At 50.9% G+C, this 24,531-nt stretch overlaps 1 protein-coding gene across 9 annotated transcripts; it reads right to left on the reverse strand.

The window, feature by feature from the left end:
* Positions 1–2,365: 2,365 nt before the first annotated feature.
* Positions 2,366–24,531, reverse strand: Krba1 (KRAB-A domain containing 1). Of its 9 annotated transcripts, none has more exons than XM_008833799.3 (19): positions 24,297–24,431; positions 18,075–18,215; positions 17,268–17,394; positions 16,731–16,805; positions 16,152–16,298; positions 15,700–15,855; positions 14,703–14,837; positions 14,315–14,491; positions 13,437–13,592; positions 12,527–12,727; positions 11,938–12,111; positions 11,407–11,580; positions 9,403–9,558; positions 8,709–8,873; positions 7,835–8,035; positions 7,601–7,744; positions 7,119–7,238; positions 6,694–6,810; positions 2,366–5,948 (listed from the first exon to the last, which is right to left on the reverse strand). In XM_008833799.3, the coding sequence occupies exons 2-19, from the start codon at positions 18,105–18,107 to the stop codon at positions 5,137–5,139; spliced, it is 3,270 nt and encodes a 1,089-aa protein (XP_008832021.1). In that variant the 5' UTR covers positions 18,108–18,215; positions 24,297–24,431; the 3' UTR covers positions 2,366–5,136. The 9 variants fall into 9 exon arrangements, with proteins under 9 accessions (XP_008832021.1, XP_029419768.1, XP_008832018.1 ...); XM_029563908.1 differs by having other exon boundaries at positions 14,703–14,834; positions 15,700–15,852; positions 16,731–16,850; XM_008833796.3 differs by having other exon boundaries at positions 15,700–15,852; positions 16,731–16,850.

Raw genomic sequence — 24,531 nt, forward strand, 5'->3', positions numbered from 1 at the left:
CGTCTGCCTCTGCTTCCTAAATGCTGGGATTAAAGGCATGCACTACCTTGCCCAGCTTGGAAATACTTTTTAAAATTAGTTATCTTATAAACACTCACTTTAGAGACAGGGCCTCCTTAGGTAGCTCTGGCTAGAACTCTAAGACCAGGCTGGCCTCAAACTCACAGAGATCCCCCTGCCTCTGCCTCCCGAATGCTGGGATTAAAGGCATGTGCCACCACCCCGGCATAAACTCACTTTTTTGAATTTAGAAACTCATTTTTCTAAGCATAGTCAGTCACCTGTACACAATAACTCCTTTGTTCCGTTTTTCTTTTCTTTTTTTTAAAAGGGAGGAATCATGTATTTCAACTTTGAGTCAGAGGTGTTAAGACCATCAAGACAGAGGGCATCATGGACTCCGCCAGCCACATCATGGTGGCCAGCTTGCAGAGAAAGGCTTGTTGCTTTCTGATCTCATTCCCTCTGCTCTTTTCCTACCACACCAGGCTAGCTCTAAGGAAGTCTAACTTCAGTGATGAATGGCAGTGTGGCCTCCTTTTCCTGTTCCTAAGCTGAGGAGACAATGGGGTGTGTCACTGTTATCCTACTTGCTACAAGCATCTTTCTGTTTTGTAATTTTTTTTGCCAAGTCATTTCCTTTCTAATTCTAATTGGAATATGACTGGGTATAGATTCTGTTGAAATGGTCTATCTGCAGCTACTATTAGTGTGATTTCTCCCTTCAGTCTATGATGGTGGTGAGTTACCACTGGTGACTTTCAAATGTTATGACCGTTCTTGAACCTTAAAGACATTCCCAACGTGGTCAGGATGTTCTGTTCTCCCTATGCCTGGATGGGTTGTTTTGGACTATTGTGTTGGGGATTTCTGCTTCCACATACATCTTCTGAGGCTGGCGGCAATTTCCTTCTCATCAAATTTTGGTTTCAAGGTCAAGAGAGTCTCTTGAGTCAAGGAGCCCAGCATTCCTGTTCTCTGGTTAGACTGTGTATTACTGAAATAATTTCATAATTTCTTTTTAAGTGGGAGGTGGAAATTTTCCACAAGGCCTTGGGGACTGTGGTTTCTTTTGTGGGAAGGTGTTTTACAATTGGTACCTTTTTGGTAGCATAAGGCTATTCAGGTTTTCTTTAAACTTTTAAAAATTTTATGTGCATGAGTGTTTTGCCTGCATGTATGTAAGTGTACCCATGTCATGCAATGCCCACAGAGGCCAGAAGGTGTCAAATGCCCTGGAATTGGAGTTTTGAACAGCTGTTAGCTACCATGTGGGTGCTGGGAACCAAACCTGGGTCCTCTGCCAGAGCAGCCAGTGCTCTTAACCACAGAACCATCCAGCCCCACCCCATCCTCTCTTTTTGAGTATTACTGTGGTGTTTTATACTTCAACTTTCAAGCTTGGTGAATATTCCTTGTGTCACCTTGTCTCTGATGGCTGTGGTTTCTGAGATAACAACTCCTTTTCATCCCTGAGGCTAGTTTCTTGTGCTTTCTGCTCTCGTGGATGCACCTCACCAGAGGTGAGTCCATTAGCTTTGCTAGATCAGCGTTTAGCTCTTCATACACACTGTCTCACCAACCTCTTCACACGTCCTCTCCTGCAGACTTCTCTTGTTCTCCTTGTGCCTTCGTGGGAATTCTCAGCCTGCCCCTTCTTACAGTTCAAAATATTTCCAATTTCCAGTATAATTTCTTCATTGACACATAGATTATTTTGGCAGTATTACTTTTTGAATGTATATATGATTTGTTATTTAACTATAGTTTAGAAGGTAAAGTATGGTCAAAGAATGCACTCCGTGTTGCAGATGAAGGTGCATCCAATGCCCCTAGAGGTGGAGTTACAGGCAGTTACTAAGCTGCCTGATGTGGGTGCTGGGAATTAAAACTTGGGTCCTCTGCAATAGGATGCGCTCTTAATAACTGAGCCATCTCTCCAGCTCTATCAATACTTTGAAAGTTGTTTAAACTTGCTCAAGGGCTTAGTCAACTAGGACAAGTTTTGCAAATGCTGTTTGTGTGCTTGGAAACAGCCCCTGAGGTGCAGTGTCTAACACTCATCAACCATGCCAAATTTATTAGCTTGTTCAAATTTTGCTTCCTTCTTGGTTTGTCCTATCAATTTCTGGGAAAATGCCAAATCTTCCTAACATGAGTGTGAATTCGGATGTTTCCCTTCTGGTTCTCTGAAAGGATAAAACTGGGAGAAGTGGAATGAGTAAGACAAATTTGAACCCACCATACAGTCAATATACAGTAAGACAGGAAAGGAGGAAAACATTGGAGCAACCCAGCCAACCAACCCCAAACCCCTGAACTGGTGGGACAAAGCACAAAATAAGATGGCATGTTCAAAAGTAAATGTGTCAGCAATCATACCATTTAAGTGCGTTAAGGGCTCCGAGAACAGAATTTGTCAAAATGGATTATAAGATAAAATCCAATCATGGGTTATTTATAAGAGCCACATTTAAATTACAGAGACCAGAAAGTCAAAAGTCAAGTCTGGTCACCACATGCTACACTCCTTCAAGGTGGAAGTGAATTGCAGGATGTTGCAGGCAGTGAATGGTGGTCCCTGTGGCTCCCTCCACCGCCCGCCCATCTTCCTTCTATCAGTCTGCTCAGTGAGCAGGACCCTCCGGCTTTTCAACCCCATGGGGATTTGGGCAGATAGAGGACAGGTGAACATGGACCCCTAATGTAAGCTCCACAGAGATGGAGAGAAGGTCCCCACCTAAGAGTAGTCAAAGGCAATGTACCAGGACAATGGGGAGGCAGACCTTCTCTGGCCACCGCCTCAAGGTTCCTAGATCTCCATCTAGTTTAGACGGGTCCTCCCACAAGAGTGGCCACATTTCCTTCTGGAACAAGCCTGTGCAAGCACTGGAAGTGCCTATATACTAGCAAGCTCCTCAGTTAACAGCTATGGCAGCAGCAGGACCTGAAGACCAGTGTCCTACAGTGTACATGGAACTGCATGTCAGGGAACATCTCACGGTTCACCGTTACTGATTCCAGTCTAAACTTTCTTTGAACCTGTTATACCATCCGACTGGCCAGGTCACAGAGGGCAGCACTGACTGGGTCCAGCTCTGCCAACTGAGTCATGTGATGCTGTTGGCTTACTTGTACCGGCCACTCAGGCATGTGCTGGTTGTCTGCAAAGCAGTCATAGCAGCTTAATGTGCCACAGAGCTGCATGACAGGTCCCTTTCCACTGATGGACACAGTCTCTTGCTTAGAAGGGAGAGGACCTGCTATCCAGGCAGGACAAAAAAAAGTCCATGAGGCCTGTTCCTTCACTCTGAACCCATGTCTCACCCTTTCTATTGGCACTGAATGTGCCCAGCATCACTCTAATCGGAAAAGCAGCCAGACCCTGCTCCTCAGTAAGTGGAGAGCTGCAGTCATTTATTTTCTACTCCACAACCAGGCTGTGAGCTAGACCACTTGTTTCAATTAGTCTTCTGTACACACAGCCTTATGGACATTAATTTCTAGGTAGATTTCTTACACTCTTTAACACTTATGGCCATCTCTGTCCTAGGCCATTCACCAAGCCCCTGGCACAGCCACCTGCTCTCACTCACTGAGGGGCATCAGGTTCCAAACACATGCAGTGACCATGACTTTAGGGTGGCACAGGGCAAAGCAGCCATAAGGAACTGCTCATGGTTGTCAGAGACAGAGCCATGCTGGCCTGAGCTTTAGCAGGCAGCCCGCAGCACACAGCAGCCTACTGTGCCAGGCTGCAGCAGGCCCAGGCTTCCTAGCTACCATGGGTATAGGCATCATTCCTGAAAACTCCTCAGGTTCAATCCAGAATTCGGGTGGAACTCTGAAGGACATGAGGTGAGTAAATGTAGGCAGACCAGCTGTGGTAGGTACAGTGACCTGCCATCAGTTATTAGGGCTGAGGGCAAGTACAGCCCAGTGACCAGGGGAGCAGTGGACTGGGTAACATCTATTTGTGTCAGGCCAAACCCCAGACTGGCAGACCTTACATGCATTATGAGCTACAAAACCCAACAGGCATGTCCAACTTGCATCCAAAGGGCTGGGGCTGCATGTACTGGATACCCTTGAATATGGCCTGACACAAAGATCATAAACTTACTTAAAACACTGCAAGATTTAAAAAAAATTTTTTTTTTGGTATGTCAATTGTATGGTTCTTGAATGTGAACTTTGTAGATGACAACAGTGTCACAGTGTCAAAAGGCTGGCCATGTTTGCTCCCTAACACTTCGGGATGTGATGCTTCTTAGACAGTCTTAATCAAGACCAAGCTCAGATGAGGGTACCCACCCAAAACAGCTTGACATGAAGGGGGCACTAGGAGCCACCATGTGAATGTGAGGACAGCCCTTGACAGAGCCAGATCCCTCTCACAGAGGCTGCAGAACCAACCTGACAATACCTGGACTTTGGACCCCTGGTTCAAGCTGTACAGACTGGTTAAGTCTGTGATATTTTGTAACAGCTCTTAGAGACTGACACAACACTCCCAAGGAGTCCTGTGGCATTCTGTGCCCAACCTAGCAGCATATTGCTCAATTCTCTTGAGTTACGTATGTGGGAAGGTGCAGGAGTTGCCTTGTTCCGAATGTACTGATGACAATCCAGTCAGCTCTGCCTCCGTGTGTTCCTCTGTGAGTACCTTTCCATAGGAGTAAGGGCCTTTCTGTAGCAACCAGTGTTTTAGATCCATGTGGATAAATTCAGCCTAGAACACAGACCAGACACTTCTGACAGGAGACCTGTGAAGTATTCACCCTAGACAAAGGCTAGCCTTTCAGTGTTCTTGAGATGGGGGGGGGGTCAGGAAGAGGCACCTTCCAGGCCCTCTGCAGCTGGCTCTGTGCATATGGCATCCACCTGGAACCTAGATGGGTCTGGTAAAGAACAGCTGACTAAACCTGAGCCAAGAAAGCCAAGGTGTGGCTGAGGAATACTTCCAGTGCTTCTGCCCAGACACCATGGGACCTGGCCAGGACAGAGGGCCAGACTTGCAGCTGCAGTGGCTGGGCTAGCTGAGCCAGTGGGGAGGAAGATGGACAGCCTAGGATGGACACCAGGGCATCCTGGCCACGTGCATCCTCAGCAAGGCTGCGCAGATGAGGACCACAGTTAATGCGCCCCCCACCTTGGGTCCCTGTGGTCACCACCCCAGAGGTCCTCCCTGAGGGCTCCCCCTAGTAGGCTGCCTGGCTCCTTGGGCTGGTTTGGGATGCTGATCATTGCCACTCCAGCAGCCTGAGGCTCTGTGTCTGCACTGGTTGCAGGTGAGGTCACAAGAGGGGCCAAGGCAGCAGGCACTGAAGGGGACAGGCGGCCCTGGTGGCATCCAGTGTGTCCCAGAAGGGGGTGTGCAGTTAGTACAGTATGGCAGCTGGGTGCCAAGGAGGTCTGCTGGGATGAACTGCAGGTGGGCCTGGAAGGTTCTACCAGGGAAGCATCCGGAGGCAGCTGAGAAATCAGATTGCTCTTCCCTCTGGAGAGTCCCAGGCGGTCTCCAGTCCTGCAGCCTTCTGGCTGTGCCCGCAGGATCTTTGGTTTGGGCCTAGTAGGGCCTTTCTGCCTCCAATAGGGCAGGTGTCTATGATCTGGTCTGTTGGCCCAGCGAGGTCCCCGGATGAAGGTCCATTGCCAAGAAGCCTGGCCCTTTGGTCCCAGGCTCCGAGGGCGCCTCCCCAGCCGATCCACCTGGGTCCTCATGGTGGCCACTTCTTTAGTCAGGCCTGCCAAGGCTGCCGCCAGCTGGTCCAGCTTCTCTGTGAGGGCAGTGCCAAGGCTGTGCAGCTCTTGCTGCAGGGACCTGCCACAGGTACATGGTGGCTGGAGAGAGGTAGATGGCAACTTGCACAAGATGGTTGGGGGTGGGGTAGACTTGCTGGGTGGCTCCAGAGGGTCCCCAGAGAGCAGCTTCCCTTGGGTCATGGCTAAAACCAGAGGAAGGATGGGATCAAAGTGCTTAGGTTGTACCAACCCTGTCTCTGGCCCCAGAAGCCTCTTTAACTAGTGTATTCAACATCCTGCCCCCATAAGGCCTGGCTTGCAGAGGAATTTAAACATGTTACTTTTTGAAAATCATCGATTTCTACAGCCCTACTTTCTTGAAGCTGGTCTTACCCGCCCCCAGGCATACTATATAGGAGGCTGCTGCTCAGGCCCCAGCCATTCTTCAGGGGCTCATCAGCTCAGGCTGAAGAGGGAGCTGCTGTTTCCTGAGCCCTAGTCAAGGCTCTGTCCTTGCCTTTCCAACCTCTAGGGGTGGTAGACAGGGGACGGGCTGAGTGGCCCAAGGACCCACATCCTGTCTCACTAAGTTCTTGAATTAAAGCAAAGATTTGACCTAGGCTGAGGCAGGAAGATCACAAATTCCAGGTCAGCCTGGGTTCCTCAGTGAGATCTTATCTCAAACAACAGTAACAACAAAACCCCCCACAAAATAAAAGCAAAGATGTGGCCTGGTGCATCATCTGAGGAAAGAAAAGCCTGTTCGAGTACATAAAAAGCTGGAAGAGCAGCAAAGTGTGCACCTGGGTAGCTTAAAGGCGAGACTTGCCTACCCATGACCCACAAGATGAACTTGGAGGGTGTTCAACTCCCCAGGCTGGGACCTGGGTCCCGATTCCCCCATAGGGAGCTGGAGCACAGCCAGTGCTGGAGACACCACTAGCTCACCTGCAGCACTGGGCTGTCCATGCCCAGGTGCCTCATCCCTGTGGTCTTCGGTACCCTTGGGCCTGGGCCCAGGGCTTTCTTCTGGCTCAGAGACAGGCCATATGTGCCTAGCTGCCTCTGCAGAAAGAGCACAGAGCCCTTAGGACAAGGACACACACTGTTTTGCCAGAACCCCTCCGACATAGGGATGTTCTGACATGCACCACCCCCAATCTTCAATTTTTAAGTAAGGATTAATTCAGGTGCAAGATGTCAGGGAGCCTAAATCTGGCAGGCTGGCCTGCTGCGGCATGTGAGGGCCCACTCTGCCACTTCCCACTGAAGCCCCAGGATGGCGAGGAACGTGGGTCAACCTGGGTTCTACATAGGTGAGGCCAAGGCCTGCAAAGTGGACCAGTCTTTCAAACCATTTCCCTGGCCCCTACCTCCTCTTTCTTCTCCTCCTTCTGTTCCTCTGGCACTGCCAGAGCTGGGCTGCTGGGTATGCTTTGCACCCTCTTCTCTCCTGGGTGACTGAGACTTGCCTCCCATCCCTTGTCCTCTTCCTGTTAGGAGCAAACTCTGGGTCACGGCTCAGGTGAAAGTGGCTTGTAGCAGCAGGTAACATTTCCAGACTTCTAGGCAAACTCCAAGAAGTTCTGTCAGGTCTTTAATTGTATGATGTTGGGAATCAAGCCCAGGGCCTTATGCATGCTACACAAGTACTTTACCAATGAAAAAAAGCACTTTTGATATTTCTTTTGTTGACTGCCAAGTTTTAAAAACGTTAGAGGACACATCATCATGTGTACATACAGGACGTTTTGGTGAGAGCGAGCAGAGTGACAGTGGAATTCGAGAACACGATCAGGTCCCTTGGCGCTCTGGGGAATGTGTGGCCACCATCCAGGGAAGACGCCAGACTCACCTGCACTGAGGTTGCCGCAGTCTTTGGATTCTAGTCTCTCAGAGTCTTCAGCAAGACTGCTGTGGCTACTGCCGTCTCTTGGAAACGCTCCAGAGACAAAGGACAGAGGGACAGGACCCTTACAGGAGGGAAGGTGGTCTTTCTCTGTGTCATAAGCAAGCTGGCATCAGAGTACTGATAAGCACTTCAGGAGCAGCTCACTGCCACCCCCCACCCCCACCCCAGCAGGCTCACTCTGGAGGGGTGGCTGCCAGAGTGCGGGCTCTGGCCTCAGGTCTTCTCCATCAGAGCTGCTAAAGCTGGAGTTGGAGCAGGGGCTGGGGCTAGGGCTGGGGCCAAGGCCTGTCACACAGGTGAAGCGCAAGGGCCTCACGGGCAAGATCCCCCTCAGAGAGCTCTCCAGGCGGTGAAGCGGGGAAGGCATGGTGGCTGTCCCTATACAAAGGAGAAAAGAGTCCACTGCCCATCATCTGATACCACCAGGAGGACTTAGCCTTGATGGCCAGCCACTCAGGATGGGTTTTTTTGGTTTTTTTTTCTGCTCAGCCACAGCCCACCTGTGCTCCAGGGTACCTGGACAACTCATTTTCTGATTGTGGACAGTTGAGAAAAACAGAGCCAGAGGTTGGCCACGTCCCTAGCTAAGTGAGCTTGGGAACTTTCTGGAAGTATCCACTCCCTAGATGCCACTTGTCGTCAGGTTCCATCCAGGTCCAGAATCAAGCCAGTTGCCTTTCCAATTGGATAAGCCACCAACCTTCTACCTAGCAGACCCTCTACCCAGCAACCATGCAAGGACCAGCAGTTTGGTGAGGACCAGTTAGCACCTGATGGGAGTATTAGATAAACCCCACTGATGAGCTAAGTCATCCTTCCACTAGAAATGTCCTGCTGGAGCTATGATATAGTCAGTGTACACAGGTGCCCATCACTCCCAGCAGAATATACTGCAGAAACCCTGGGGAAGAAGTGAACACTGCCTCTTTTCAGTCCAATTCCATCTTCCAAGGAAGGGAAGGAAAGAGGAGGGAAGAGAAGAGACAGGCTATTCCCTTGGCAAAAACTAACTGGAGGGAAAGCATGCCTGTGAACGTGGAGGGCTGCTCACCGTCCGGCAGCCATCTCCATGCTCCTGGCTTGGTGGTCCCCGGGTGGCTGGTGGGGATGCAGGTTGAGGTGAAGATCTGAGGACTGCCTAGACGGAGATTCCTGCTGGGTACATTTCCCCCACCCTGTCCAAGATGGGCTGGCTCACAGGCCTCATTCTTCTGCCCTGTTTTAATGAGAAAAGTCCCATCAGCCCTGTGGGGCCTCATGCTACCACAGAATTTCTGCCACTGCCAGGTTTTTAGCACACAAGTGTGAGAATGACCTGCCTAGAGGTTTCCCCTAGCACCAGTCCACACCTTCCAGGAACTCTTTACTCGCAACCCAAGCTACATAGAATTTGAGAGGCTGCATAGCTCAGTGCCCAGACACCAAGGTACAGGGGCTGACAGCCATGACAGAGGCACTGGGTCAGCAAAGCTCTGGCTTAGCTCTGCATTTGGAGCAGCAGCCAGTGGTGGTGGGGCATCTGGATCCTGGACTCTGGCCATCATTCATTCACCAATGAGCCTGCCTGCCTGTATGGAGAAGTGACCATCTGACTTTCTGACCTCAAGCCTCTTGGTCTAGGCCAGTTTCCAGAGCATCTCGGCTGAGCTGTGATCTGGCCTGAGGCTTGCTAGGAGCAGCAGTGGACAAGGTGACAGTGTGGGGAGGGTTATTCTCCCAGGCACTCGAAGATACTACTAGGTTACCTTCTCTGTCTGCTGCAGCCCAGTTCCTGGGCTCCGCTCTCTTCAGCCCCCTGTCCACAGCTGAGGAACAGGACCAGGAAGCCTGAGGCCTGGGCAAAGGGATCTCTCTGAGACAGTTCTCTAGGCCCTGGAGTGGGGAGCTTCCTGGTGGATATCCTGTGAAGATCAGACATGGACAGTCTTGGATGGCTGTGGCCGGTGCTGTGAGCCCCTAGAGCCTGCCTCTTCTGTCCTGTCTAGGGCAGTGGGAGGAGACACAGATTACAGGACATGATCTGGTAGCTCAGGCTGTCCTAGAAGAAGCCTACACAGTTGTCTACCTGGGAGGCTAGAATGAGGGAGTCTAGTCACGGGTTTCAGGCTCCCTCAGAACACTGGTCATCATGGTGAGGGTGCCTGCTTGGCACACAGGATGACCCATAAAAACATGTGCTTACAGATGATTTCACTCCTCCAAGGAGGGCAATCCTGCAGGCCTTCCTGCCTTGTAGCATGCACCAGGCCACAGGAGGCTAACTCTCATGGGTTCAACTAGGAAAAAGCCAGACACACTGGAAAAACGATACTCCTAATGACAGGGTCTTGTGCAAGCAACAGTAGGCAGTCAAGCTGAAATTCTAGAGGGATAAGGTAAGCAGACAACAGGGGCCACACTCCTTCAGGAGGCATCTGTCAACAACTCTGGGCCCAGGCAGAGGTTATAAGCAAGAAACAATCAGGTAGGGCTGGTGCAGCCCTACAGGAATGTGAGCCACTGTAGGGAAAGGTGCTTGCAACCAATCCCAAGGACCCAAGTTCAATCCCTGGGACCCACACAGAAGGAAGTTTAGAGCCAACTTCTACAAGTTGTCCTCTGACCACACAAGGGCCATGGCACATGAACACCCTATACAGACACCACACAAACACACACACACACAAATAATAGATGTAATTTTTTAAATCCTCAAAGCTGAAGGGCATTTCAGCTGTATATAAAGGGGAAAACCCCAGGCCCAAGAAGCTGTCCCTCAGTAGTACTCAGGAGGAGAAGACTAGGTGCTTCTGTAGTGAAATCAGTCTCCTGAATGCCAGCCAGAGTAACTCCATCTTGCAGCAAGTTGCCACTTAGCTGTTCATGTGCCAGACTGCAGAGAAACAAGCCATCTCCCCATGATTAGGAAGTGCTTGCCAAGACCAGTAGAATCTGATAACCAGGACAGGGAACACATAAACACAGATCTGTGAGTCTGGTATTGTCTATGCCTTCTGTTGTTTGAGCCTGCAGTCAGCTCCGCTGCGTTAACACTAGGCAGCACTCTGAGCCAAGGTTTATATTGATTCTGTTGTAGACAGAGCCATAGGCGTTTGGTAGGTATGGCCATGGTGACTTTGGGAAAATGTAGCTGTCCACAATACCTGAAGTATCCCCTAATAAACTTGTTCAACTCATCGAGATGAACCAGAATGAGTCATTCTCTGGGGTGTTGGTGCCACCCCAGTTTGGGGCAGATGTTAATTTTGTATTTCCAGGTCTTTCTTCCAATAGACGCAGTCAGGACACAGACAGGGGCAGATGCACTGGGTCTCCACCCATGGGACAAGACAGACCAGATTATCCAGGGGGGAAAGGTCAAAAGGGGATGCCTAGAGAGCCCTACAAGATCCACAGTCCTTGGAGTGACTTACTCTGGCAGGACTAGGCTATGAAGTACAATTCTGAAGGTGATCTTATACAACTCTAACTCCATTCCCCCTAAGTTGACGCTCAGCTAGTATCGCAGACACGTCTTTGCATCTGGGATCAAGAAGCGTTTAATGCAAAGGGAGATTTTAAAGAACACACTACCAGTCATTATCCATCTCTTCGGAGCCAAGTCACTAGACTTCTTCCCATCCTGCCACCTCCTGTGTCTGCTCCTGCCTTGGTATTCCCAGCTCTTCTGACTGGGGCAGACATGATGCAGGCAAGGCCCTTGCATTCTTTCACAAAAAGGACTCCAGCCTTAGGCTGGTCCAGCTCACCTTTTCCAGGCCGCTGCCCCTGGCTCCCCCTGGGGCTCCGGAAATCCAGATCCCCGTCACTGCTGCTGGCTGAGGAGAAGCTGGTGGGCGTACCTTGGGAGCCAAGGGGTCGAATGGGACCCTCTCTCATGCAGCCCTGCAGGCCCAGAGGCAGAAGGGGCTCCCTGGTAGCTTCTGCAGGGAGTAGCACAATTGGGTCAAGGCAGAGGCTGCTGGAGAAGAGGACTTAAGAGTGCTTGGCACCAGGAGACCCAGCCCCAGGGAACCCTTCCCTCTCTGGGGTTTCCTACGGCACTGATGAGAAGTCCAAGCCCCCACAAATAGTCTTGTGAATAAGAAGTCTTCAGAGCGGGAAAGGGGGTGGGAAGACTTTACTCTGAGCCAACCTAGGGAGCTGTTTGGGGGAAGGCACAGAGCAGGTAGGGAAGAAAGGCACAAACTCCAGGAGGCTCAGAGAGGATGAGCAGATGGTGCCCATGGCATCTTCTTCCACTGTGTGTACAGAGATAAGGTCGGCCCAGGCCCATGTACCTTCACTGTGAGATCCTTGGGGCTGTAGCTCAAACCTCTGACAACCAGCATCTCCTGGCTGGGGGCTACGGGACGACGAGGTAGCTAGCGGCTGGACAGGTGATGGTCCACCTGATGGAATGCCCTTCAGACAGGCTTCCAGAGCTTCCAGGGGTGAGCTTGAGGTCCTGCTGGCTGAGACAGGAGAGGCCACCCAATCATCCTTCTCTTGCTGAGCTCTGGCCTGCTTGTCAGGCCCCAGCTTGGCCCCTGGCTGGCTGGCCCACAGCCCACTTCTACAGGGTGATAAGTCCTGCAGCAGGTTCCAGGGACCTGCAAACAGGAGATCCTCCCATGAAGGACTTGGGATCTGCTCTCTGCTTCTTCAGGAGAAAGAAAGCTATCCCCAACTTGAAGGAAAAGAGTAGGCGAGCCACCTGCACTGCACACAGAGGCCAAGTTCCATAGAGGATTTCACTGTAAAAGGAAGGTCCTGAAACCTGAGAATGGGCCTGCATTGAGGACGTGGGCCCAGGGCACAACTTCTGAAGAAAGGCAGGGGACCAATTCCCACTGGGATATGGAGGTCAACAACCAACCCAGAACTTACCTGGAGCTATGGGGCCCCAGCGGGGCACACGGACTTCTCTGGTGTCTCCACTGGAGTAGGGGCTGTGGCCTTGCCTGCTAAGCTGGCAGGATGCTGAAACTGGGGGAGTCTGGGCCCAGCCATCCTCTACCTTCACCGTGGCAAGCGTACTGCAGGCTCCATAACTAGTATGGGGAAGAGGAGTCTGGGGGCGCTTTGTCCCTGCAGGGTAGATGGATGCTGGGAAGTTGGCTTGCACACACTACACATCCTGAGAAGCCTTTATAGGGTTAGGAAGGATTAGGAAGGACTCCTCTGTCTCCACAGCAGTCACTGGCTCTGGGTATGACAACTTCTCAATCTCATGCACAGACCCAGGTCACACTCCTGCCATCCACTGCCTCTGGGGAGTGCCAGAGTGTTCTAAGAGGTGTTAAGTGAACCCTCTGTGGCCAGCAACAAATCAATTCTTGGTCCTCATGCAGCAGATGTGGCTCAAGCCCACCCTCTCAAGGCTGTTCTGAGGAGTTCGTGTATAATGGGGAGCTGTCCAATGAGCCCAGGCCAAACATGACACAGGAACTCCAAACTCAGTCACATCGCCTATCCAAACATGCATGCTAGGAATCCAGTCACAATGATGGTCTACTGAGCTATAACTCGTCTCTTCCATTTCTCCCTCCCTTCCAATAACCTTTCTGGAAAGTTCTAGGACTTTCAGCTCTCTTAACAAGAGTCAGTCCATAAAATTATGAAGCACTAATTCAGTTTCGCCTTTTGTACGCAGTAATGAGGCCCAACTTTGGGTTCTCTGACCAACATGCTGACAAGGGCACATAAATTTTGTTGTGAAGAGTCACCCATAGCTCTACTTGAAGCAAGGACACCAAAAGGGACGACATCTGGGGCCAGCGGAGCAAGGGGCCTTTACCTCCAGAACTCCTCTTCCACGCCCCTGAGTCCTCCTGCAGCTGCGGGTTCCCTGCTCCCGAGGGGCTGGGACGCCTGTCTGGGGCTTCTGGGATCTCCTTCAGACAGTTCAGCAGGCCCTGGAGGGGACAATCCCCCAGTGCTGCCTCGGTCTTCACTAAAGGAAAAGGTACAGGTGTCACTGAAGTCCTTATCATTAGCCCCCTGATGGACAGACAAAGACCATCCTGGGGTACAGTGAGAAGACCACAAGGCCGGAAACCAGGGCACGTGAACCTTCCAGTTACAGGCATCATCAGAACATGGCATCACATAGGTTGCGAACCAAAGGGAGTGGGCTGGCTCATCACTACACTAGGCAGTTCCCGTGACTGAGTACAACTTAACTTTGAAGTGGGTCAGGCCGTGACAGACACATGCAGTATTCATGCATGTGAGTGGAATTCTGTAATTAAGCTCACTCCAACCCCAAGGGTGAACAGCTATCCTCTTTACAGATGTAAGACGAAGGCTGAAAGCTTCAGCAGCTTTTTGAGGGTGACCCCAGGTGGTGTTCCTGCTTCACTGTACTGCCTAGACCTCAGTGTGCACTCTGACGCCTCATCCATGCCAACAGGAAGTGACGTTTGAGTACTGCGGTCCTTCTCTTGGAGTCCCGTATCAGGAGGAATAAATAATAGTGAGGAAACCAGGGTAAAGCCTGCGGTCCCTATCCTTGAAGGAGCTACTGGGCTTCAGGCACCCAACTCTAGGGACACGGGCACACCCAAGTCAGTAATGATCTCAAGTAATGATTCAGTGCAGAGCACAGAAACAGCCACAAATGGCAACCTGAGCTTTCCAGGGACTTTGAAGACCTTGGCCTGAGCAGGGACTCACCTGAGCAGGGCAGGCTCCCCAGCTCCACCTCAACTCTGGTCTGCCTCAACACACTCAAGCCAGGGAGAGGAGGAGGCAAGTTCTTTGGAGCTGCTTCAGGGTGCTGGGGCCCAGGTACAAGGATTTCCTTCAGACAGTTGATGAGGCCTTGCAAGGGGCTGTTCTCAGAAGAGGCTCCTGTGCACGTACAAGGCAGCCAAGGTCAGTGTAGTCCTGACAGGCAGGAGACCCTCAGCCATCCCTGCCGTCTCTGGGCAGCTGAGACTCACCCATGCAAACAGACATGGCCAGTCCTGTAGGGTTGTCATGAGGCTAGACCAGAGAGCACTATGACCTTCACCGACCCTGCTCAGCTCCAGGCTACCCCACCCTTAGGAAAGCTTTTCACCTGATCCCATGGTCCCCCTATCCTGTCTCTGGTGGTTCTTGATCTGGTCCAGGCTATGAGTTGGAGAGTTGGAATCCTGGCCTGGAGCACCTGAGCCTTCCTTCTCTGTAGGCTGTGGTTTGTCAGTAGTTACTACTGCAGGAAACAAAGAAGGCCATTTTAGTGGGGACTCTGGACTCTAGGATCACCCCAGTTCTGGTGCCCATGAGGACAGACTTTTCTAGCTTCCCAACTCTTTGAGGGGCAGCTAAATCCTGGAGGCTTGGTCTTGTGCTGGGGGCTGGATATGGAGGGCTTGCTTGCTCTAGCAGGTCTGGAGGCCTTTCCCTGTTTCCTTCTGGTTTAGCTGTAAATACTAAGACTTGTTGACCCTGAATGTTGCCAGACCCTTCCCCTGGCCCTACCTCTGAACCTGGCTCAGCCAATGAAGTCTGCAGCCTCAACACAGGTTAGTCTCCCACTCATGCTCCTAACGTGGGGCCGGTGAACAGATGGCCCCTGAAACCACAAGGCTACATGGGGTTCAGATTTGGGGAATGTCCATTTTAATCTGTACTCCTTTAAATATGTTTAATTAAAAACAAACAGACATTCAGGCAAGTGCAAACTTCTGAAAAATGTGAACAGACAATTGAGCCTTCCAGAGAACTCCAGTGGCTAGCCTTGTTCTGCTATTTGCTTGGCTGAGAGTGTCTGAGAACCAGACCAGCTGTATGCAGGTAAGTTACCTGCCAGGCCTATGCATTAGGAACTGTCCAAGCCTCCCTCTGTGTGTACACACAGTCCTCAATGATCAGGGTGGGTGAATGGCCACTGAGCATCACCTTCTGGCCTGTATACCAGAGGCCAAGTGTGCTTTCTCCCTACTCAGGGACCTTTGAGTCCATTTAGCTACAGAGGAAACGAAGTTCGAGAGAACATGAGAAGGGTGTAGAGTCCAAGGCCTGATTCCAGGACCAGGCCTTTTCAATGCTGGGTCTCCCTGGGGCAGACTCACTGGTAGGCAGAGGGCTCCCCTGTGGCCAGTCTCCAGGAAAACCACTGGAAGATGAGCTGCCCATGGGTGTGGTGGTCAGGCTGGGCTGGCTCGCAGGACTCTCTGGAAGACAACTGAGTAGGCCTTGGGGAGGGCGAGTATCCTCTGCCACAACTACTGAAGGATATGGAGAAGACACCACATGGTAAGTTGTCCCCAGCACCATAAAGCTCAGCTTCCCTCCAGGCCCCTAGTAGGGGCAAACGTGCTGCTCACCGCCATGTAAGGTGCAAGGCAACAGAAAATAACTGTCATGTGGCTAAACCCTGGGCACCAGTCATGAGTAGGCATGAGCTGCTCCACACTATACCCAAGAGCTCAGGGAATGGGCACATAGCAAGGAGGTTAAGAATCGAGCCACACACAGCGCTGCAGACTGTAGTGAGGCTGCTCTGGCAGCTTGTGTGACTTACCCCTAGGGCTGGCTCGCTCCCCATCCAGACTAGTGCCCCCACTCTCAGGGCAATCTTCAGTGCCTTTGACTTCTCCAAACAAGAACTCTGGGATCTCCTTCACCAGCTGCACTAAGGCGGTGAGGTGCAGGCTATGCTGGGGCTGTCCTGTGGATGGATGCACTGCACTTGTTGTCGGCTCACACCTAACCCCTCAGAGAACGCAAACGGCCCATGGAGGGCTGGGCTCAGGCAGGTGTGGAACAGAATGGTTCTTCCACATGGTTACTCAGTAGTTCATCCCGTCTCCTTTCCATCAAGGGCAATAATGAAGCGTACTGTATCTACCATCTGGCCCTCTGCCTTTCCTGAAATCACCTAAGCCCCTGGTCTCGCCCACTCTGGGCCCTGTGGGTCACCTCCAGCATCTGAACTGCAGGCAGGTTCAGAGTGGTCGCAGGAGGGGCCTGGGGCAGAGGGTGACACCTCAGGTTTTTTCTTTGCATGCCCCTAGCTCAGAGGGAGGCCGGATTGCGTCAGCTGAAGTCAAAGCGAGGGGTAACTGGGAGGAGGTACCCAAAGTCTGCTGGGAGAACTTACCTTGGCGACCATATCCTGAAGGGGGTTCTTGTCCCTCATCTTGACGACTTTCTCCTGCTGTGGCTCCTCCAGGCTCTGTGGGTGACAGGAAAGCAGAGAGGGGGAGCAGTTCAGCTGTTCCTGGGGAGAGAGGGGGCAGTTACTCTGAGTACCAGGGATCCTTTGCCTCCTTCAGCTCCCCTGCCCCTGGGCCCCAGTCAGAAAAGGGCCCAGATCCCTGCTCATCTATGTATGGCTTTCCATGCATGTTCCTGTAGTCATCCAACTCAGAAAACCAGACCCCCTCCCCGCCCCCCACCAAAGCCCTGTACTTAGACCACAATTCTGGTTCACAGAACAAACAAGGGAACAAAAGAAATGGAGGCCCTCAACCTCTCCACACTTGAGACTTCTCAAGTCACAGATGAGGAAGCCAGGTCCTGGAAGGGCCTAGGGTCCCACTGAGACTCTGGAGCCCCCTGCCATGGTCTCCAACCTCCCTTTCCTTCCCCTCTACCTGCCCCTGTTGCCCATACTCCAGAGTCCTCAGGCCCTCACCCACAGAGACCAAGGTCTCGTAGTTCTCCCTCATCACGTCTCGGTAGAACTCCCGCTGCCCCTCTTGCAGGAGCCGCCACTCCTCTTCCGAGAACCGCACAGCCAGGTCCTTGAAGCTGATGGGCACCTGTGGGCACAGTCTCCGGAAAGGTTGGCTGCGTCCACGCCAGCAAGGCCCACCCAGCAGGCCCTCAGCTCAGTGAGCCACATGTGTCTCTTGGTGGGCACTGCGGGCAGGCGCAGTGGAGACATGAGTGGGACCTGACTCTGGACACAGTGGTATTGGCTAAAGAGACAGCCCCAGGGTTAGCTGGATGCCCAGGAAGATGTGCTGAAGCCCTCACTGCCCGCCTGGTAAATATGACCTTTTTGGAAACAATGTCACTGTAGATGTAACTAGGAAAAATGAGGCTCCATTCCTAAGTGCCCAGCCAGCCCTAAACTTGGCCAGTTTAGATTCACTTGAGTTAAGAAGCAAACTTCCTGTGAATATATGAAGACCTGGGACACTAGCATTATAGGAGAGAGCGAGAGAGCAAGAGAGCGAGAGAGCGAGAGAGCGAGAGAGCGAGAGAGAGAGAGAGAGAGAGAGAGAGAGAGAGCGCTCAAGGGAGGGAGGGAGGGAGAACCAGCTAGTTACTAAGGTCTATTATCCCAAATCCTTGGGACCGGATGTGTTTTGTATATTTGATTTTGAAATATTTGCATACACATAGTGAGTTCTATTTTATAAATGGGACCCAAGTCTAAACCAAAATTCACTTATATTTTGCCCTTTATATGGATAATCTGATGGTAGCTTCATACAGTATTTTTAATGCGCCTGCACTTTGCAATCATTCACAGGAGCTCAGATGTGGACTCTTCCACGTGTGGCATCATGGTGCTCAAAAGTTTTAGATTTTGGAGCATTTTTCATTTCAGATTTTTGGATTAGGGATGTTCAACCTGTGTAACAAAGAAAAATACCACTTAATACTTTTCAGCAGGGAAATATAATGGTCAGGAATTAAGCATACACAATTTTTATGTTGTAGGCTCCCAACAGCAAAGGGTGTGGGGGGAATGAACAACTCACACAGCCTTGCAAGCCTAGAGTCTGAGCCTTTTTCACTCACTGGCCAGGCAGCAGGTGAGCCAGGCGCTTAGAGGCTTGACCTGTGCCCTGTGCCTAGGGCCCTTGATCTTCAAACTCCAATGTGAGCCCAGCACTACCAGACTTCTGGAAGTTCCCAGCTACTGGGCAGAACCTACCTTCACTTTCCCAGTCATGCCCACCCTTCAAAAGACTGCAACTCTCCACAAAGCAAGGGCCAGGTGTCATCACTTCAATTGTGGTGAGCTGTGGACCCACCACGAGGCTCAAGCAGCTGGTGATGTCCACAAAGCCCTGCTCGCTGCAGTCTAGCCGTCCCATCTCACCATGCTCCCTACTCCACTCCTCCCAGATCCTTTAGCACTGAGAGACTGGGGGTATGGTTCTGAGAGATCTCAGAAGACACTCAGAAAACCAGGGAGTTTGGGAACCCAAGTTCTTCACCTCCGCAACGCCACACATTTACCTTCTATGATCACCTCTCTGTGGTAAGAGAAAAGCAACATCTCCTAGTTTCTTTAAAAGTCGTCATTCAGTGCACTTTAAGAGAGTCATGAGAAGCCAGACGTGACCAGCATGTGATAAGCTTGAATTTAAGTTATGGCAAAAACTAACTTTGCACAAATTTCACCAACAGAATGAAATGATGGGAAGGATCCTTCTGGTTTAGAAACAAACACTGTGCAAGAAGCTGTGAAGGGAATGACGACTCCCAGTGAAGCAGAGTCGACTATGTGCTTCGCCCACTCAATTCAGTGATTTTAAAAGCTGTCACGGCTACTCACTGGTGGCCTTGTCATCCATTCTCTGCCTACCACCCTGACAGCTACCACTGTGTAGTCACACACCCAGAGCTCTGACGTTTTGAAGTGGTTAGGCTCCAGTCACACATCTGGCTAAAGCATCTCTAGTACTGTCTGCTGCCATCCAGCTGTCTAGGGGCCCACAAGAGAGCAGAGGCAGCGCCCTTTGCCTCGTGGCTCACTGAGCAGCTCCAAACATATCTAGGGTCTGCTAGGCAGTCTAGAAGCCTCTTTCCCCAAGCTCAACTTGTAGAGCCAATCCCCTATGGCCATTCTCCATCAGGAACATCTCAGATCCTCCCCCTGTAAACATCCCAGGGATCCATTTGCATTTCTTGTTGGCTTTTGGACAGACAAAAGGTAGCCAACTGTGATGAGAGAGATGGCTCTGTGGTTGAGAGCACTTGTTGCTCTTGTAGAGGACCTGGGTTTGACTCCTAGTACACACCATCAAGTGGCTCACGACTACCTGTAACTCTAGTTCCAAGGGATCTGATGCCCTCTTCTGGTCTCCACAGGGACCTGCATGCATATACATACACACACACACACACACACACACACACACAAAATAAATCTTAAAAAAAAAAAAGTCAATTGTGTCAGGCACAGTGGTGCACACCTTTAATCCCAGCATTTGAGAGGCAGAGCAGGTGGATCTCAGTGAGATAGAGACCAGGCTGGTCTACATAGTGAGTTCCAGGCCAGCTGTGTCTACAGGGAGACCCTATCTCAAAAAAAAAAAAAAAAAAAAGTCAACTGGTCATAAAAATTAATGTGGTCAATCTTAAGTTCTGAACCAAGAATAGGGCAGGCCTGACACTGCTGCCCTTCAAAATACCTGGTGGCCAGGTGGTCCCAGGCTCCTCATAGGAGCCCCTGAGCTTTAGGTGCCCTTGGGGACCCCACACCCCAACACAGAAGCCCATTATACTCAGCCACCTTATGCCCCAATGCATGTGACCAAGTCACTTCCCAGTCTCTCCATGGGCACCCCCCCTACCCCAAGTCTGCCCTGTGGTCCTCCCTGCTGCCACACCCCCTTTCCTTTCTCCCTTCTGGTATCTTACCAACCAAGGCCTGGGAACCATGTAGGCTGACCAAGTGGGAAGAAACCATGTGTAGGCTGTAGATCTCCAAGATCTTCAGGCTTGTGATAACAGGCTCAGAATCCATATGGGCATATGTTTTACTTACACATTTTAATTACTATGTTTAAACATGTACAGATGCTCTTGTGATGAGCAACATATATGTCCTTTAAAAGTAATATGAATTTACAATACGTGAACAAACTACTACCTAATGTACTAAGTAGACAACTATGTGTGGAACTGGAGAACACTAAAGGGGGGATCACAGAACTAACAGAATAGAAGCCCCTATTGATAATCCATCCCTCTCACTGTGATAGTTAAGGAACATGGGAATGCAGTCACCAGAGTGACCAGAGCCATGGCACAGAAAGGCACACCCAGCAGGGCCTGGAACCTGAAGAGCTTTATCTATGCTATTACCCTGTTTAAAGAGAACGTGCTTCCACAGACTGCATCAATCTACTGAGCCCAATAAAGAACACCAGGAACGTGAGGACTGGTTTGCATGTCCCTGGCTGTGACCACATGAGTGGTCCTGCACTGCAGAGCTCTTTCTAACTCAGTGATGGCTCAGGCTACCACAGCTCTATGCTGCCAGCTGTCAAGCAAACCTCTATGTTTATGAGATAGCTCTGCATTAACATCTGGCTTCCCACACAGGGTTCACTTTAGGATCAAATGTGCCCTAGAGTTCATGTGCTGGAAACTTAATCCCCAATACAACAGTGCTGAGAAGTAATGAGGTCAAGAATGGATTAAGGCCATTATCAAGGGAGTGGATGAGTATCTGGGGAGTAGTTTTCGATTAAAGGATGGGCTCGGCTTTCTTCCTCTCTCTCTCTCTAGTGCTCGTTTGCCCTTCTGCCTTCCATTATGGGAGGACAGCATTATGGTTCGAATCTGAAATGTCTCTCATAGGCTCATGTTTTAAAAGCTTGCACTCCAGCTGGTGGAGCTATTTTGGGGGATATAGAAGCTTTAGAAGGTGGACTCACCTGGAGGAAAGTCCTTGGGGTGTATTATCCCTGGCCCTTCCTGTCACACTGCCTCTCAAGAGATGAAAACAGATACTTTGCTGCTATGATTCTCTGTCCAAGCACAGGGGCCAAATGACCATGAGCCCAAACAAATCTATCCTCCCTTAGGTCGTTTCTGCCAAGCACTGGTCACAGTGGCAGAAAAGTAGCCAATCCACCCAGCAAGGCAACCTTGCCAGAAGCTGATCCCTTGATCTTGGATTTCTCAGCATCTAGAACTGTGAAAGAGAAATCTCTGATCTTTTTATTCTAATTTTTTATTTTATGTACTTGAGTGTTATACCTGCATGTGTGTAAGTGCACCCGTGTCATGCAATGTCCACAGAGGACAGAAGCGGTCAGATCCCCTGGAACTCCATGGAATTAAAGATGGTTTTTAGTCATGTGGGTGCCGGAATTTGAACCCGCGTCCTCTGCAAAAACAGCCAATGCTTTTAACTGCTGAGCCAACTCTCCAGCCCCCTTCTCTCTTCTTTATAAATTATCCATCTCAGGTATTTTAGTATAGTAGCATACAAACAATATGAGTGGCCATCAATTTCAAAAGCTATATCACCATGTATTTTCAGTTTGTCAGCTCTATTTTTCTTTGTAAAGAAAGCAACTGGCTTTCTCTATGTCTTAGTCATTTCTATTGCTGTAGGAGAATACCCAAGACAAGATGATTTATAAAGGAAATAAATTGACTTCTTACAGCTGCAGATGCTGGGAAGTCCAAGGTCAAGGGGCCATGTTTGCTGAGGACCTTCTTGTTATATCTCGTACTACATCACAGTTTCATGGAGGGCATCATAAGCAAAACAAAGTAAGCAAGCTAGAAAGACTCTGTAAATGAGGTTACTCCTTCAACAAGTCAATCTACTAATCCATTCATGAGGATAGAGTCCTCATGTTCCAATAACCTTCCCTGGGTCGCATTAACACATGACTGGGAATTAAGTTTCTAACAGTTGACATTTGGGGGAATGTCAATTCACAGCACTTTATTCATTTGTTGTGAGTCTGCTTAGTATAAGTTGGTCCTCCTGAGAACTGTAACATAAAGGGTGCACTGAACAATACCACATTAGTTACGAGGCTTCAGCCAAATGGCTGATCCATCTGAGCCTTAGCAAAGTCATCTATCATACTGGATCACAACATACTTCATAGGAATGCTGAAAAGACAAAATGAATTAATACAGGAAATTCTGAGAATAAATGCTGGGACATATTTAGTGTTATGACTGGTCTGTCTGCCTAATACCCACCTACAGAGCACTGCTGTCACCCCAGGCCCTTCCACACACTACTCCTGACTTCTGGAGGCCTCTTTATCTCGAGGCTAAATATATCTAGCTCTTTCAGGCCATTGTGTGTAATGCTTTCCAGGCCCCTCACCATCTTAGCCTCTGAAGGAACTCCAGCAACAAGGTTTTATAAAACATGGATGGGAACTTGCTGTGGCAGGGTCGGTGCTCCTGTCAGAGGCTTCCCATGGAGGGAACAGGACTGAGGATTTCGCTCAGGTGGTAAAACACTTGCCTGGCATGCATGAAGGCCCGAGTTTGATCCTCAGCACCATATAACCCAGGTATGGTTGTACATGCCTGTAGTCCCGGGTGGAAGCAGGAGCATCAGAAGCTCAAGGTCATCCTTGGCTACATAGTGAATTCAAAACCAGTTTGTGCTACATGAGGAAGAAAGTGGAGGAAGAGTGGGGCGGGAGGGAAGGAGAGAGAGTAAACAAGTGAGAACACAAATGCTCCTCTTCAGGAGGAGGAAAGCCACCACTGGTTTGTCAGCTAGACCTCTGACCCCAACCAACAGAAGAAAAGCTTCTGGGGCTGAGCAGGACGGCTGTAGCTGGGGAACCTCCTTGCTCACGGCTGTCCTGCTGGGCCTCCTACAACCCTGCTTCTACTGTGTCACAGTCCCAGAATGAAACTGCAGTTCCAGTCCTCATAAGACTGGTCTGTCTCTCATGGTCTTTGTCAGCCTCGCTCTATTTCCCTGGCATGCCTCAGGCTACAGGATCAGACCCTGTACCATGCTCACTGTCCCCATCGTACAGATTGCACTCACAGAGCCCTGAGCTTCTGGTAGTCACACTGGACACAAAGACTGCAGGCCTTTTCTACCCGTCTCCATCAGACTGTGCTCTTGCACTCCAGGAGACCATTCCTGACCATCTTCTCCACGCAAATACACAGTGTGAACATCAGGTCTGAACGATCCATGGTCCAGCTCCCTCATATACAGAACAAGAAACCCATAAAAGGCCTTAGGATGGGGCCCTAAGTATATCTGAGTCAAAAGTGTCCCTGCTTGTCAGCCAGATCTGCATAGGACACTGCCAGGGCCAGACCACATCGCATTTACCTGGCTTATCCTTGTCCCCAAGATGTTTGTGGGTTCCTAGTGATGCCTAGCCGCATGCTGTCACAGCCACTACCCCAACACAGCTGCCTGAGTCTGGCCAACGCTCGTGGGCACAATTTAATTGCACAGCTGACCCCGAGTGTCCACCCAGAAGGCGGCGCAGCAATTCCCCCCTGGCATCTTCGCAGCCCACAACCTAGCCCACTGTGCCCAGGCCACAACAGCAGATGGGTTCCCTTTCCAGCTCAGGGATGGTCACCTCTTACCAGCATAAAAACTTGGATCCTGTTTTCTTTCTCCCCACTTCCCAGGATTCCGGATACTACCAAAAATAAGTGTCAGACTTAGTTATTCCCCGAATCCCCTGAGGCCTATGTACTCAACCTCTGGGGATAACTTGTACTTGAAAAGGCTAAGGGGATGAGTTCCCCCAGGTGGAGAAAAGCTCCAGGACCAAGTGTCCGGGGAGAAGGGGAGGGACCTCGACTTCAGGGCATGGAATCCTGGGCATCGGGCTGGCCTGGCTGGGCTCAGTCCGGTCCAAAGTTGGCGGTGCCAGCTCTTCCCGGCCCTGCTGCCCCGCAGACCGAGCAGCCCCGCCGAGGCGCCCGTCGGTCGGTAACCGTTCGCCTTACCTGGCGCGCCATGGCGGAACTCAGCCTCGCCACTCCTCGGCCCACCCAGCTTCCGGCGCGGCTCCAGCAGGAGGCTATACCGAGACCGTCGAGACCCTCGGCGACTGCGGCCGGCGGCGTGCGGCAGGAGGCGGGGCCGGGGATCCGGGACGCGCGCGGAGCGCCGGGAGAGGCGCGCGCGAGCCCGCCCCGCACCTCTCATCCCGGGAGGGGCGGTCCCGCTTCCGCCCGCAGC

The sequence above is a fragment of the Nannospalax galili genome, unplaced genomic scaffold, assembly GCF_000622305.1.
Source record: "Nannospalax galili isolate Female #2095 unplaced genomic scaffold, S.galili_v1.0 scaffold1217, whole genome shotgun sequence".
Lineage (NCBI taxonomy): Eukaryota > Metazoa > Chordata > Mammalia > Rodentia > Spalacidae > Nannospalax > Nannospalax galili.

Bases quoted from the DNA above. Each gene is read 5' to 3' on its own strand.
- Krba1 (XM_017798361.2), bottom strand. From the start codon at position 18,107: ATGATTGCAAAGTGCAGGCGCATTAAAAATACT. The intron at 12,728-13,436 runs GTAAAGGCCCCT...TCTACCCTGCAG, and splicing joins GTGGAAGAGGAGTTCTGGAG to GGACAAAGCGCCCCCAGACT. The intron at 7,239-7,600 runs GTGAGTCTGGCG...TGCTCCTAACAG, and splicing joins CTGCGGCAACCTCAGTGCAG to GAAGAGGACAAGGGATGGGA.